The following is a 12,842-nucleotide window of genomic DNA, read 5'->3' as shown; positions in this document are numbered from 1 at the left end:
TCAATCTAGTACATTTGGCTACATTTGTCATTTTAAATTTTTTTCAAGTGTTATTCATACATTGAAAACCGATATTTTCTACTAAAAACCCGATTTTCGAATTTCATAATTTTCTCCAAAAGCCCGGTTTTTAAAACGGGTTTTTAGAAACCGAGAAACCCTAGTGCTAAAGCCGTTCGAAATGTTTCAGGTGAATGGACAATGGGCGTTACCGGATTTCGTCTGCGACTTCTACATCGCCATGGATGTCACTTGCTCAACATCTTCAATATTTAATTTAGTAGCAATTTCCATAGATAGGTGAGTACCAGTTAGATGGATGTGAAATAAAAATCAACCAGAAACCGAGCTGAATCCAACGTTCGTCGTCTGCTCGTCGAACCGATCCCGAACTTGCATGAATGTTTCTTAATTAATACAACTTAGAGCTGCCGGAATTTCCACTCTGGTAAACGTTACGACTCAATCAGTCAGCGGAATTGCAGGGTGCGAATTCGCCTACCGGAAACTGTTCAGCGGGGTGTTTAACTTGCGTCCAATTTTGTCATATTTCAAAGGGAGAAAAACACGAGGCACCATCAGTCCTGTTGACTGAAAACTACAGATTGAAATTGGGCCCCACCTGCTCGCCTCTATCCACACATATGTAGGTTTATCTGATGCCATTTGCCTTGTCTAATGCTATTAAAGTTAGGCATAACCCGCAGCCGAATTATAAGTTCAGTTCAGTTCAGTTTCCAAAGTTGCTGAACACCCCAAACACTGTGCAACTTTCCATTATATTAGAGGATTCCCACTGGAATTCTGTTTCTCAGGTGTACATAATACCTTTGAATCTATTTGCACTTTCCAACAGGCATCAGGTATAGGCAAAGTTTTATTGGCTGTGGCAACGAACGGATTTGCAACTCGCTCTGCTCGTTTGCAATGGACGGTTCGGTTTTACTATTAACTAGGCTCTGTAATTGCACGTCCCCGTGTCAACAGAAATTTAGCTCTTAAGTAATATACTGGGTGTCCAGCCACTTTCTCCAATGATTAATAGGATCACTTGCTGTGGCAAGTGAAGACCACTGTCGGGTAAAATGCATCACCAAAAGATAGCAGATTCAATTTCAAATATAAATTACTGTTATTGTTAGGAAAATAACCAGTTTGCAGGGCCTAATTGCATCCATTTTGCGAAACTTTATCCAATTTGCACGATGCTGGAGAAAGAAAATTGCGAAATAAGGCGCTGTCTAGAGGATAGAAGTGCCCGTCATGCTTAAAAGAAAATAATTTCAAGTGTCGTTAAATAAAGTGTGAGCGATTATTTATCTTTGTGCTAAATAATCAGATTGGAGTACGGAATACTTACTTTTCGTCGAATAAATGCCAACGCATTTTGGTTATTCTATTCATTGGTACCCATGAAACGCCAGGTCCTAGACAAATACATGCAGCTTGCCTTTTTCGTCAAGTGCATATTCTAAGGATCCCACTGGGTGGTCATTTTAGGATACTCTAAAAATTTGAAGAATGGACTAATCAATAAGCAATAAATCCAGTCAAAGTAATCTCAAATCTTTTTCTACATGGGATCCATGTCATGAGCGTCAGGGTTTCAATGCTTGCTCAACATAATTTCTGAGAAAGAACCCGAGGTCTTGCTGCTTAGCAGCTTTACCTGAGACTTTGTAAGTAATCGCTTGACCGGAAATTAAATTTGGGTTTGTACAATGACATAATAGGAATTATTCGGCACATTGTTCTAAATGTGTTTTACGTTTTATAGCACGCAGGTCAAGCCATTAGTTACCCATTAAAGTGTAATGACGGTACATTATAGGTAATAGAATAGAAAATCTTTGGGAAATATTTCTTAAAACTAGCCTAACAAAGGCGCTTAACGTGTGTAACGAGATTTCCTAAAGTCCCGGATGTTCTAATGCAAGGTAATATCACTTGCGGAAGATCGAGCTGCAATCTATTGATTTTGTGTAAAATTTCTCCGGATTACCAGGCCTTAAGCGGTGGTTCTTTATAAGTCTTTATAAGATAAGTCTTTGGCATACTTCCTCTTTGGCTATACAAACTTATAGCACAATAAACCTAGACGTTTTGGGATTTAAAATATTAAGTAAGCCATGTAAACTGACCAGAATTTTGGCTCAAGCAAAAGAGTACACTGATTTATTAATGATTGAATAACTAATTATTTGATGATTTTATAATGTGAACAGCAATTACTAAAATTTAAATTGTCTTGGCTCAATAAACGTGTATTTAAACAATTTGGAACAATGTGCCGGGTTATTGATTGTACTTTGGCCACCCCCTTTTTGCATCTAATTTTAAGTTTAGAGAAAAATGGTAAATACAAAAGTTATAGTTATTAACGTCTAGTTTATTTTAAAACAATACCAACTGACGTGTCTCAAATACAGCGTGTCTCAAATTCAAGTGGCAGACCAAACTTACTTTTTTTCAATGAATGGAATGCCGCACTTTTTATTGCATATTCGCACTATTCGCACAATTATAGGCTTATTCGATATAAATGTTCCATAATGATTTTCAACCGTTTTTGAGTTAATAACCAATATTGATTGAACTTTGGCCACCCCGTTTTTGCATCTAATTTGAAATTTTTTGAASCAAACAAAGCTGATGTCATGTAACTTTTCCATATCTAASCACCTGCCAAGGAATAGTTAGAAMAAAAATTAAAAATATWTTGTCAAATATTTTAGYGRGTTTCACCAGTGCGATTTTTTTAAATTTTRCATTTTATTTTTCTTTMACGAAAACGAAGCTTCCTGTCGGAAAAAGTTATAAAATCTTGGCTCCATGAAGTACTATCCAGCAATATTGTTGYCAACTTTCCAGCTTTCATARTTTTTGACCAAATCTCGAAAATATGGTTTCCSAAAAACTGMAAATATCTCGGTAACCAAAAGAGGTCACCTGAATCTAATTSCTCCAGTCGGTCGGCCGTCTKAAACTCCATAAAAAAGTTGGTACTCAYTTTTTTCCTCCGATCGATAATAAGCGAGAAATTGACGATTTTCTAAAATTATACAAAATTTTGGGAAAAAATTTTCGAAATTTTCYCCAATTTTGTGATGTCAAGTTTCGRCAAATGTTGACATAGAAGGTGTTTACTGATCCAAAGCAATCCATTACATTTGAAAAATTATTTTATTTTTATTTTTGGGAAGCATTTCAGTTGATCGGTACCACAATTTACCGATAACACGGAGTTAAATTGAGTTTTTTCCTTCCAATTTACCGAATCGATTAGACATGGGGTGGATTCGTATTTGTCTCAAAGCTAATTGGTGTCAATTTCAACCGATTCTAATGTCATTTGACAAATTTAATTCAATTTCGGAAATGTTGCTTCCATAAGGCCTTGTACAAACGTTTTCTTCTTCCCCCTGTAGCTACAGAGGAATTTTTTTTGAACCAACCAAAACTGATTTATGATGTAACTTTTCCATATCTAACCACCTGCCAAGGAATGGTTAGAAAAAAAAATAAAAATATTTTGTGAAATATTTTGGTGCGTTTCACCATGCGATTTTTTGGAAAAAAATTTAATTTTTTTTACGAAAACGAAGCTTCCTATCGGAAAAAGTTATTCTTTGTAAAATCTCGGGCCCATCGAGCATTATCCAACGGTATTGTGGTCAACTTTTCAGCTTTCAGCTAATCACTCCAGTCGGTTGGCCCTCTTAAGCTTCATAAAAAAGTTGGTACTCACTTTGTCGCTCTGATCGATAATAAGCAAACAATTGACGATTTCTTAAAATCATGCAAAATTTCCGAAATTTTCTCCAATTTTGTGATGTCAAGTTTCGGCAAATGTTGACATAGAAGGTCTTTACTGATCTAAAGCAATTTATTACACTTGAAAAATTATTTTCCTAGAGTGAATGAATATGATGAATGATGTCCCACAGTTTTGGGAAAACTCAAACTTTTAGAGTGTCAATCTAATCTATCTGTAGAAGATCGATAATGCATCAAAGCAAGTACCAATAGTGCTTTTCGTTTCTAAGCTATAAACATTGAATGTTTCGATTTACAGGGCGCTTCTGGGTGTAAAATTTTCATTTTACTTTTTGAATGTCAAAAACGCCGAATAATGTCAAACTCTTTGACAGAGTGTCTTTGTGTCTTCAAAACAATAGCTTAAAAAACATTTTCAAGTCGYTGTCTTGACCGATTTTTYGATCGACAATTTCGTTTACATGGGCTCTGATGGGAAAAAGGCAACACTTTGACTTTGACCTTCAATTGAGATACCTCAACTTTCTTCTAGGTTAATGAGGTTTTACGACCAGATAGCCCAATTATCTGGCTACAATCTGGTATAAAAATTTTCGAAATTCCTTTATAATTGACTCGTGCCAAAATGTCGGGCTGGGTTGTCTACACCGGTCAATGGGGAGTTCGTTAATTTTAGTCAATATTGGTTATTAACTCAAAAACAATTGAAAACCAATATAGAACATTTATATCGAATAGACCTAGAATTTTACGAATAGCGCGAAGACGCAGTTAAAAGTACGGCATTTTAGTTAAAAAAGGTAAGTTTGGTCTGCCACTTGCATTTGAGACACCCTATATCAATTGGCACTATCTTAAAATCAACTAGACGTTAATATCTACAACTTTTGCATTGAACATTTTTCTCTAATTTTCAAATTAGATGCAAAAACGGAGTGGCCAAAGTTCAATCACTAACCCTGTACACATTTACGCGGCGCATTAAAATCCATAAAAATCAAACTTTACGATAAAGGCCCAATACCAGTTTTCCATCCAGGTCGGATTCAATTTTTTCGGGTAGATTAAGGCTCAGTAAAATCGTAGCAGAAAAATCGCGAGAGCCTATTTAACCGAGAGAAAGCAACGTTATTTATGCATTCCGAGTCCCGTTAGAGAAATGAAGAGATTGAAAATATCCAACTTTGACTATTAAACTTTGAAGTAAGATGGACTGGTATTTGTTGTCCATTGCCTGATGCGGTAACTTTTGCTCGACTTGCGGGTTGGGAACTTTTTGACAGACTGGAAAGTTGCTCGGAAAATAAGAAAAAACGCTTTGCTAAACTTTTGCACCACGACTGATTAGGATTTCGGAAAGTTTACATAATGGCGACGACGAACTTCTTCTATTCGTATGTTGGAGTCGGAAGAATAAGAAGTATGTCATAGACTGCTAATTCTGATTGGACACTAGTACCAGAGCGGTAGAGTATTGTTTTCTGGCTCAAAATCACAAAATCTGAAGCTACTTTTCTGCAGTGTGTGTGTGAAAGACCAGTTCTGTTGACGCAAATCATTTGAGAGTCTTTTATTTTCCAGGTACATAGCAGTAACGAAACCGATCAAGTACGCCAAGCACAAGAACAGCAGAAGAATCTGGTTGACAATAGCAATAGTTTGGGGAATATCGGCGGCGATTGGCTCCCCAATAGTGTTAGGGCTGAACAACACCTCGGACCGGATATCTGACGCCTGTCTCTTCTTCAATAGCGACTTTATAATCTTTTCCAGTTTATCATCGTTTTATATTCCCTGTATAATCATGGTCTTCCTATATTATAGCATTTTTAAGGTGAGTTCCAGGGAAAAACAATAACTAACATTCGTCGCGAACCGACTATCTCGCATAGGCTCGATGACATCTAAAATATAAAACGTACATTTAGAGTCGCGTAGAAAAGTTGCCACTTAAATATTCTCTGCCCTGCTCAAAAATGTTCAATTCTATGAGCGACATGAATTTTTAATGCGCATCAAGGATGGAGAGCTATGAAATCGTGCTTTTATTTTTGCTACTCGTTTTATTGTCGAGATGTTTCCCTTTGAAGGCGCGCTAACGAGAGAACAAATGCACCTACCTACCATGTTTGTATCACTGCTGCATCTCCGGGAGCCAGACAGTGCCAATATCGAATAATCTTTAGTTAAAATTTCTACAACATGCAGTCAAAACTGAAGCAACTATTTCTATGAACTTTTAAAAACCAGCTTATTTCCTGCTGAAACGTACAATTAAGTGTTGAGCTAACCAGGGCCAGTAGAAGTAAAGCCTGGGTAACACTGTGTTGAGTTGCGCTTTTGAGCTGTTGGTAGGCATGTTAATTTTCACAATTATTAATTTTTTAACTCAGTTAATTTTCAGGAGTAGGCACATTGTTGAAATGGCTTGTTGCGTCAACCCAACGCACCGGCACAGTAACTCACTGGTGCAGTTGCGTTGCGGGAATATTGCTCCTAAAAATGTGTGACCTTTTTTTGTTAGGTGTTGAAATTCCAGCCCCGGGCCTCGTCAAGCTTTAATCCGCCCTTGTGTTAAATGGTAAACGTGATTAAAGTGCGGCACTGAAAAATTCAGAAACGAAAAATGCTCCACAAGTTCAGAAGCGCAGTAAAAAAGAGTATACACTAAATGCCGCCAAATTTTCGAACTTTACTAATCGTTAAGGAAATTTTGTTTAGGATTTGAAAAAACTGTTGCTGGACACATTTTGCATCGCGTTTTTTGCAAACAAGTTTCTCAGAAACGAAAAATAGTTTAGAGTTGTGCGTTCAGTAAAGAAGTGTGCGCTATAAATATCGTCAAAATTTCCTCCTTTGAATCTTCAAAAGTTCATTGAAATCGCCTGAAATCCTGGATTTGCGCGCTTCGTAAATGTTGATTTGAAAATGAACGCTTTCACGCAACTTCAGACTGTTCAATAAAAAGTTCCAGCTTCCAACGTAAAGCCAGTGGAAACTTGAAAAATTGAGATTCTTTAGAAGACGCGTTTTTAATGAAATTTTGGCGTAAACCTGCACCTAAGTGATTGATATTCAAATTTTCTGTGATTTTCTGTAACAAATCGACGAGTGTTTACTCACGCACGTTGTTATAACTGAATCGAGTTACCAATTCTATACTCGATTATATAAAAACGAACTCTGTGGCTCAAATGGTTCTTGAAGAACGTCCAAAAAGGTGGCGTCATGTTTCGGTCGATTTCGCCATTAAAAAAAAACCGGCAAAGCTAAAACTACTGACTTTTTTAACAAAAACCAAAAACTGGAGCCCAGATTTGCATATCTGAATCGCTTTTTTGGAGACAAGCTTCAGATGAGCTTGATGTAAAAATACAAAGCCACCCAAAATGTTCCCAAAGTTTAAAAATTTCTTGTGAACTAATGAATGGTTTACTCGGAACCAAATCCACGCTGCCAGTCAGCTGATGCTTCTTGAATTGAATATTTGAACCCGAATTTCCAGATCTAAATCTGTTCTTTAACGAAAAACTTCAGATGAGCTTAATATAAAATTACAAAGCAGTGCCAAAATATTTACCGAAAGCTGTGTAGAAAGAACGAAGATTTTTCATGTGTTTAGTACAGTAGTTTCTGTCCAAGTTTAAACTTTTTGAAATCAGCAAAACAAAGAGAGAAAAATATAAAGTGTTGGGAAATGAGTAAATACGATCTATTTGTCTCTCCTGCCAACCACATAAGTTAATCTAGGGGGCGATGTGACAATTAGTTTTTTATTTTAAATTGTATTTGTTTCTAGTAACTAAGGTAATTGAAAAGAAAAAAAACAAGACGTGTGTAGAAATAACGTTCTGAGCAATATACATTTTAATTTTGCCGACAATCGGGTTTTAATTCGTCGGTTGGGTGCATTCATATACTTAAGTCAGTGTTGGGAGTGCCATCTCAGATAGGGACGCGCACGAAGAAGAAAATAATACAAAAATACTGTCCACTTAATCATTCATCGACATAAAGAATCCATAAAATTTCAGTTGCTTGTGGGAAAAGAACTCAGTTGAAGCTAAAATATTTATAGATTAAAGATCATTCTTACCAATATTTTGCAAGCTGGCGCCCTATCCTCCATTTTACTCCAAACTACCGCACTTGCCATAAGGGCCACAATGATTCAATTTTCTATCTAATAATGCGATTATTGACTGATTTCGTCTGGTTCACAAACAGGCACAGAAGTACAGAATAAACATGATTATTTAATCATTTAATTGTTCACCCTGTCATCAGTTGCTCTGCGCTGCTCTTACTTGGCAGATCGATTTCAATGTGTTGATTGTTGACATTTTTGTAGAAAGTTCCAGTTCGTACGGCAACATTTTCAAAGGCAAATTTCACGTTTCAACTTAACGACAGTCAACAACATCTAAACCAAAAACGCTCCAAGTGCCGATCCTGTTGATTGATGATCCTGAGAATGTTGATTTTAAATTTAGACAATTTATATTTGTCTGAATTTCACTGCGCTGCCGTGATTAATGCGTAATGCGAAAACTAAAATTTATAACCGAATTAATTTTGTTTTTCAAAAAGTACTGACTCAACGAAAAAAAAAGCGCGAAGAAATCACTTCAAAATTAAACTGTTGCTTAATTTCCGAGCGATGAGAGGAACCAGCTAATTTTCAACTAATTAAAAATGTCCTTTAAAAGTTCTGATTTCAAGAATTATTCCGACACAAGCTCAATTTGAGGTGTGGCGCAGTAACTCACAGAGCGGCATCAACACAACACAGTGTTACTTAGGCCTAGTTGTTGCCACTCTCTGAATTAATGAGTTATAACTCATTTATTAAAGTGGAATAACGCTTTACGAGACCCGAGACTGGAATTGGAACATCTGAAAAAAAAGGTCATCAATATTTACCACTTTGTCCAAACAACAGTGATTTCGTTTTTTAGCTCATAATTTAACTAACGTTTGCCAGAAACCGAACTGAGTTCCTGAGCACTGCGCCGGTGGGTTAGGAGTTAACTCCTAAAAATTAACTGAGCTACCCAGGCCTACAAGTTACAAGTTGAGTAACTCAAAAAACGGCTATTCAGTGGAAGAACAAAATAAAATGATCGAAACCACTGATTCGCGATTGGACGAATTTCAATCCGTTGATTAACGAGTCAGGATTCATATGTGGATTTTGCGGTGCCAAGTCGTAATTGTGCCCGGCTTGGAAAATTTTCATTAAAAAATCTCCATAATGGATCCAAATTGTTGTATAATTTCCAGTCTTCCGCATCGACGGCTTTTAATTTTTTTGTCGAATTTATTTGGCAAATTAATCGTCATTTATGTTGGTTTTTCCTGTGAAATGCGAGCCCTTTAATGAACATTTCTCGCATGTGGACGGGCACGTTTGATTTGGCAAACATCTGTGGCCAGCTTCCAAACTTGAACCCATTCGAGATGTAAAATCACAAGCAAATTAATGGCGATGAACGTTTTATTGGTATTTGACTTTGCGAAAATTCATGTGAATGTCCAGGTCCAGGAAATTCGTTTCACGCCTTCGCAACTTTCTAAAAAAGCGTTTGTTTCGCAGGCACTTAAAACGCGGGCTATGCAGCAGAGAGCGGTTAGAAAACCACTGCCTAGCGAAATAAAAGCCGGATCTGTGATAGAGAACTTGGCTAATACGAGGCGTTTGGCCGAGACCCATCTGGGTCCCACACCCATCGAAGAGCAAGCAACCAACACAGGGTCGGGATCAGGCGACGATGACGACGAGATCTTGGATGCCGAATGTCAAGTTATATCTAACGATCGAAGTACCGAATTTATTTTGGCCACTGTTGTTGAAGAAGCAGCGTAAGTACTTGGCAAATTTATCACTACTCGTACCAAATTCGGAATGACCAAAGAGAGGCGGCGTACTATTTCCCTAAAATGTTACGAAACTTCCCAGGATTCCAATTTTATAGCAATTGCCTTAGGAAACATTCTGAATTATTTGAAGATTGATAAATGATTCTCCGAGGACCGCAGAAAGATTTTAAATCCCAGATTTTACTAATATGCGTGCTTTTAAAGCTCGAACTCGAAAAATGTTTATTTGCTGTTGATATGAATTTGTTACTGTTTTACATATTAGAATGTATCGTTAAGTTAAAAATGCGACCCCAGCGGCCTAATGCAACACAAACAGCTCAAAGAGGGTCCGATGTCGCAATTTATGCTGGAAAATAGGAAATATACCTGACCTCTACTTTGAAACGCGTTACAGAGTTTTGCAATTAGGGCTACGCTACTAATCTGGCTAAGACGTCCTTTTAAAGATCGACATATCGAAACTTAATTAACAATTTTTCTTTTAGGATCGTTCGCCGTAATGATTCGCTCGAATTCAACAACAAAATGTAAGTGTTTAGGTCCCGAAAAAATTAGATGTTTGCAAATCACTTGGTTTAGCTGCTAGTGATTTCAGAAAATGTCTGAAAAACGTGCAAGATGTAGAAAATTATGAATGCCACACTGTTTCTCTGTGCTTCGATTAACTTCTAAGGCCAACTTGTTCGTTCGCTCTGATTAATCAATGCGCATTGAGAACGCATTCTAATTAAACCTGGAAAACTTTCTGTGCGAAATTACTTACACACTTCAAAAGTTGACTCTTTCAAGCGCAATTTAAAGTTGCCGCTTCTATTCCTCGACGGTTTTTTAATTGACATGCTGTTTTTTCAGAGGCGAAAGGTTTATTATTTGCAATGGCAGTTGGGAGTTAGATCGGTTTTAGGATAGAAAATATTGAGTCTGCAGAACCGATTTGATCCTTGGATTCGGCAAATCGATTAAACGCGACAAGCAATTAAACGACCTTAAATCATAAATCCCATTGAAACGTTTTCTGGTTCCCGAAACTAAACCATTCATTCCAGGGGTGAGAGAGAGGGGTTTTTCGGATCTCCGAGCCACCACAAAGCCCGAAAGGTTCGACTGTTATTTGGGATATGAGTCGGGATGCTAAATAAACAAAGCGTATGTTAAGCGAATTTCTCTAATAGTTTCGAATGGGGCGACGTCGACCTCAAAATGTTCTACTCGAAATCCTGCCATTCCACAGGTTTGAGCAGCTTCAGATTAAATTGGCATGGTTTTAATTGATTCGGGTGTGTTCATTAATGCATACCAGTTTTGTCACGCATTATTTGTGGTATCGGAATACCAATGATTTCAGAAAAATCGTCACATATTTTGGCTTAAAATCTGTTGTGTCAGTTTAAATGATGCTGTTTCCAGTTCTGTGGAATGCATTTTGTTCAATTACACACTCACAATGGTATGTATAACTAGGTCACAACTCTCGCACCAAGCCCTTTGCCCATTAATCTCCATTCAAATATATTACGACTTTATTCGGACTAATAAACTCTCCTTTGCGAAAAACCGAGCTGGTTGCAGCTTGAAATTAAATAGATCCAACTTTTTTGGCTCGGGGTCTAAACGCGCCCATTAGAAATTGAAACCCTGCTTATACCTGCTGAATATTTGCTGGATCTCATAAAATATTGGGCTTTGAAACCGGAACCGAATAATAAAGTTTTCGGGCAAATCGCAACCTCCATAAAGTTAAACCCGTGCGAAATAAAACCACAAACAAGCCAGGCGAAAACGCAAGATAAATTTAAGCAGGTTCGCAATTACAATCGAACTGGGGTGAAGGAACAAATTCGGAGTTGCACCCGGAAACTATAAGCTCGGTGCTGGAAATCGAAGAAAATCGTTGCCCCTGCGTTTTCAGCACCTTTTAAAGCGGCTTAATTTGATGTTGATCTCACTACAGGGTGTCACAAGTTGGATTAATTTGCCATAAATTAGGGCAAAGCTGCGCATTGAATAGAAAATTTCAGTATTGTATTGTAAAGATGCATGAATCTCCCAGTTTTTTAGTTGATATCCAATCGCCCCGATCTCATATGAGATGGCTTTCGAAAAAAGTTGGATGAATTGGTCCCGGTTTTTTAAATTGATCTGTTGTCGCGACCGTACAGTTAGTTGGAGTTAGTGTTTGCCACACATCCCTTATTCCACGGGTCAATTTTAGTAAATGTTGTGATCATTACGGCACTATCTATCTCATTCAAGATCAGATCCCAGATACGAAACTATGTCAGAAATTGGGAGTGTTTCTTCTCATTTCAGAATATCTAGTGTAGTAGCCAGTTTAGCCACCCCAAACAACTTGGGCGACCCCAATGGAAACAACGACTCTGGTTACGCGCACAGTCAAGCCGAAAGCATAGCGCCGGACAGCCCACGACCCTTTGGGGGTCATCGACTCCCCTCCAAGAGGAATGGAGCCATGGACAATACGGAACTGAGGTAAAAGGGATTTTAATTTGTGTTTGCATTTTTCAATTAGGTATGCTTTTCGGCGGTTTATTACAAAATGTAAATGCAGCTGCTAAGGGTGCACACCAGCGGCCGAAAACACAAGTGTACAGAATTAGATTACTCTGTTTTCTGTTTATACTGCCTGCTACGCGGAGCGAAGCGATGGGAGTGTGGGCGTAGCGATGCGATTGAAGACAAAATATTTTTCCAAAAACATTTTGGACGTTAAAACATTAGTTTTGCCTGTCTGACTCACCCTGGCTGACTTTTTTCCTGACCCTGACCAACTGCGGCTTTAGATAAGGAAAACTTCAGTCTAATAGGAAATTTCTAGAAGTTTTCAGTTTTTTTTCAGATGTTAAGGTGAGGCGATTAGCGTTTGAATATCTAAAATTGTAAAAAATTTGACACGAAAAAGCCAAAAATCCAACCGTCCGGCTCATGATATGACTCGAAAGAGCAAATGCGCTGCTTTAAGTGTGGAAAACACACTTTAATAAGATCTTTCTGGGAGTTCTTCCATAATTTTTTGAGTTACCAAGGCAAAGCGATTGGTCGTTAGAAAATACAAATTTTTGAAAAATTCTCATATGAGATTAATCTAGCTCTTCGTAACTGAAAAAAACCTGGAAACTCCCAGAAATTTGCCCTTAAAGTGAGTTTTCCTCTCTTAAAGCAGC

The 12,842-nt window shown here is 37.6% G+C and overlaps 1 protein-coding gene and 1 long non-coding RNA gene across 2 annotated transcripts in view; one reads left to right on the top strand and one right to left on the bottom strand.

Moving 5' to 3' along the window:
• Positions 1-12,154, top strand: part of LOC125502465 (dopamine D2-like receptor) — a 12,300-nt gene extending 146 nt beyond the window's left edge. Inside the window, exons 2-6 of the mRNA XM_048660606.1 lie at positions 148-300; positions 5,359-5,611; positions 9,374-9,639; positions 10,146-10,187; positions 11,971-12,154. Of these exons, the coding sequence (XP_048516563.1) occupies positions 148-300; positions 5,359-5,611; positions 9,374-9,639; positions 10,146-10,187; positions 11,971-12,154 (898 nt within the window). The remainder of the gene's footprint in view (positions 1-147; positions 301-5,358; positions 5,612-9,373; positions 9,640-10,145; positions 10,188-11,970) is intronic.
• LOC125505857 lies at positions 1,118-1,567 on the bottom strand. Its single transcript, XR_007282492.1, has 2 exons — positions 1,361-1,567; positions 1,118-1,266 (listed from the first exon to the last, which is right to left on the bottom strand). It is a non-coding gene; the product is annotated as an uncharacterized LOC125505857 (long non-coding RNA).
• Positions 12,155-12,842: the final 688 nt, after the last annotated feature.

This window comes from Dendroctonus ponderosae, unplaced genomic scaffold (assembly GCF_020466585.1).
Source record: "Dendroctonus ponderosae isolate FM_Combo_2020 unplaced genomic scaffold, Dpon_F_20191213v2 Dpon_F_20191213_1, whole genome shotgun sequence".
Taxonomy (NCBI): domain Eukaryota; kingdom Metazoa; phylum Arthropoda; class Insecta; order Coleoptera; family Curculionidae; genus Dendroctonus; species Dendroctonus ponderosae.
The sequence above is the reverse complement of the archived record's forward strand: the minus strand, read 5'-3'. Positions and strand labels throughout refer to the sequence as shown.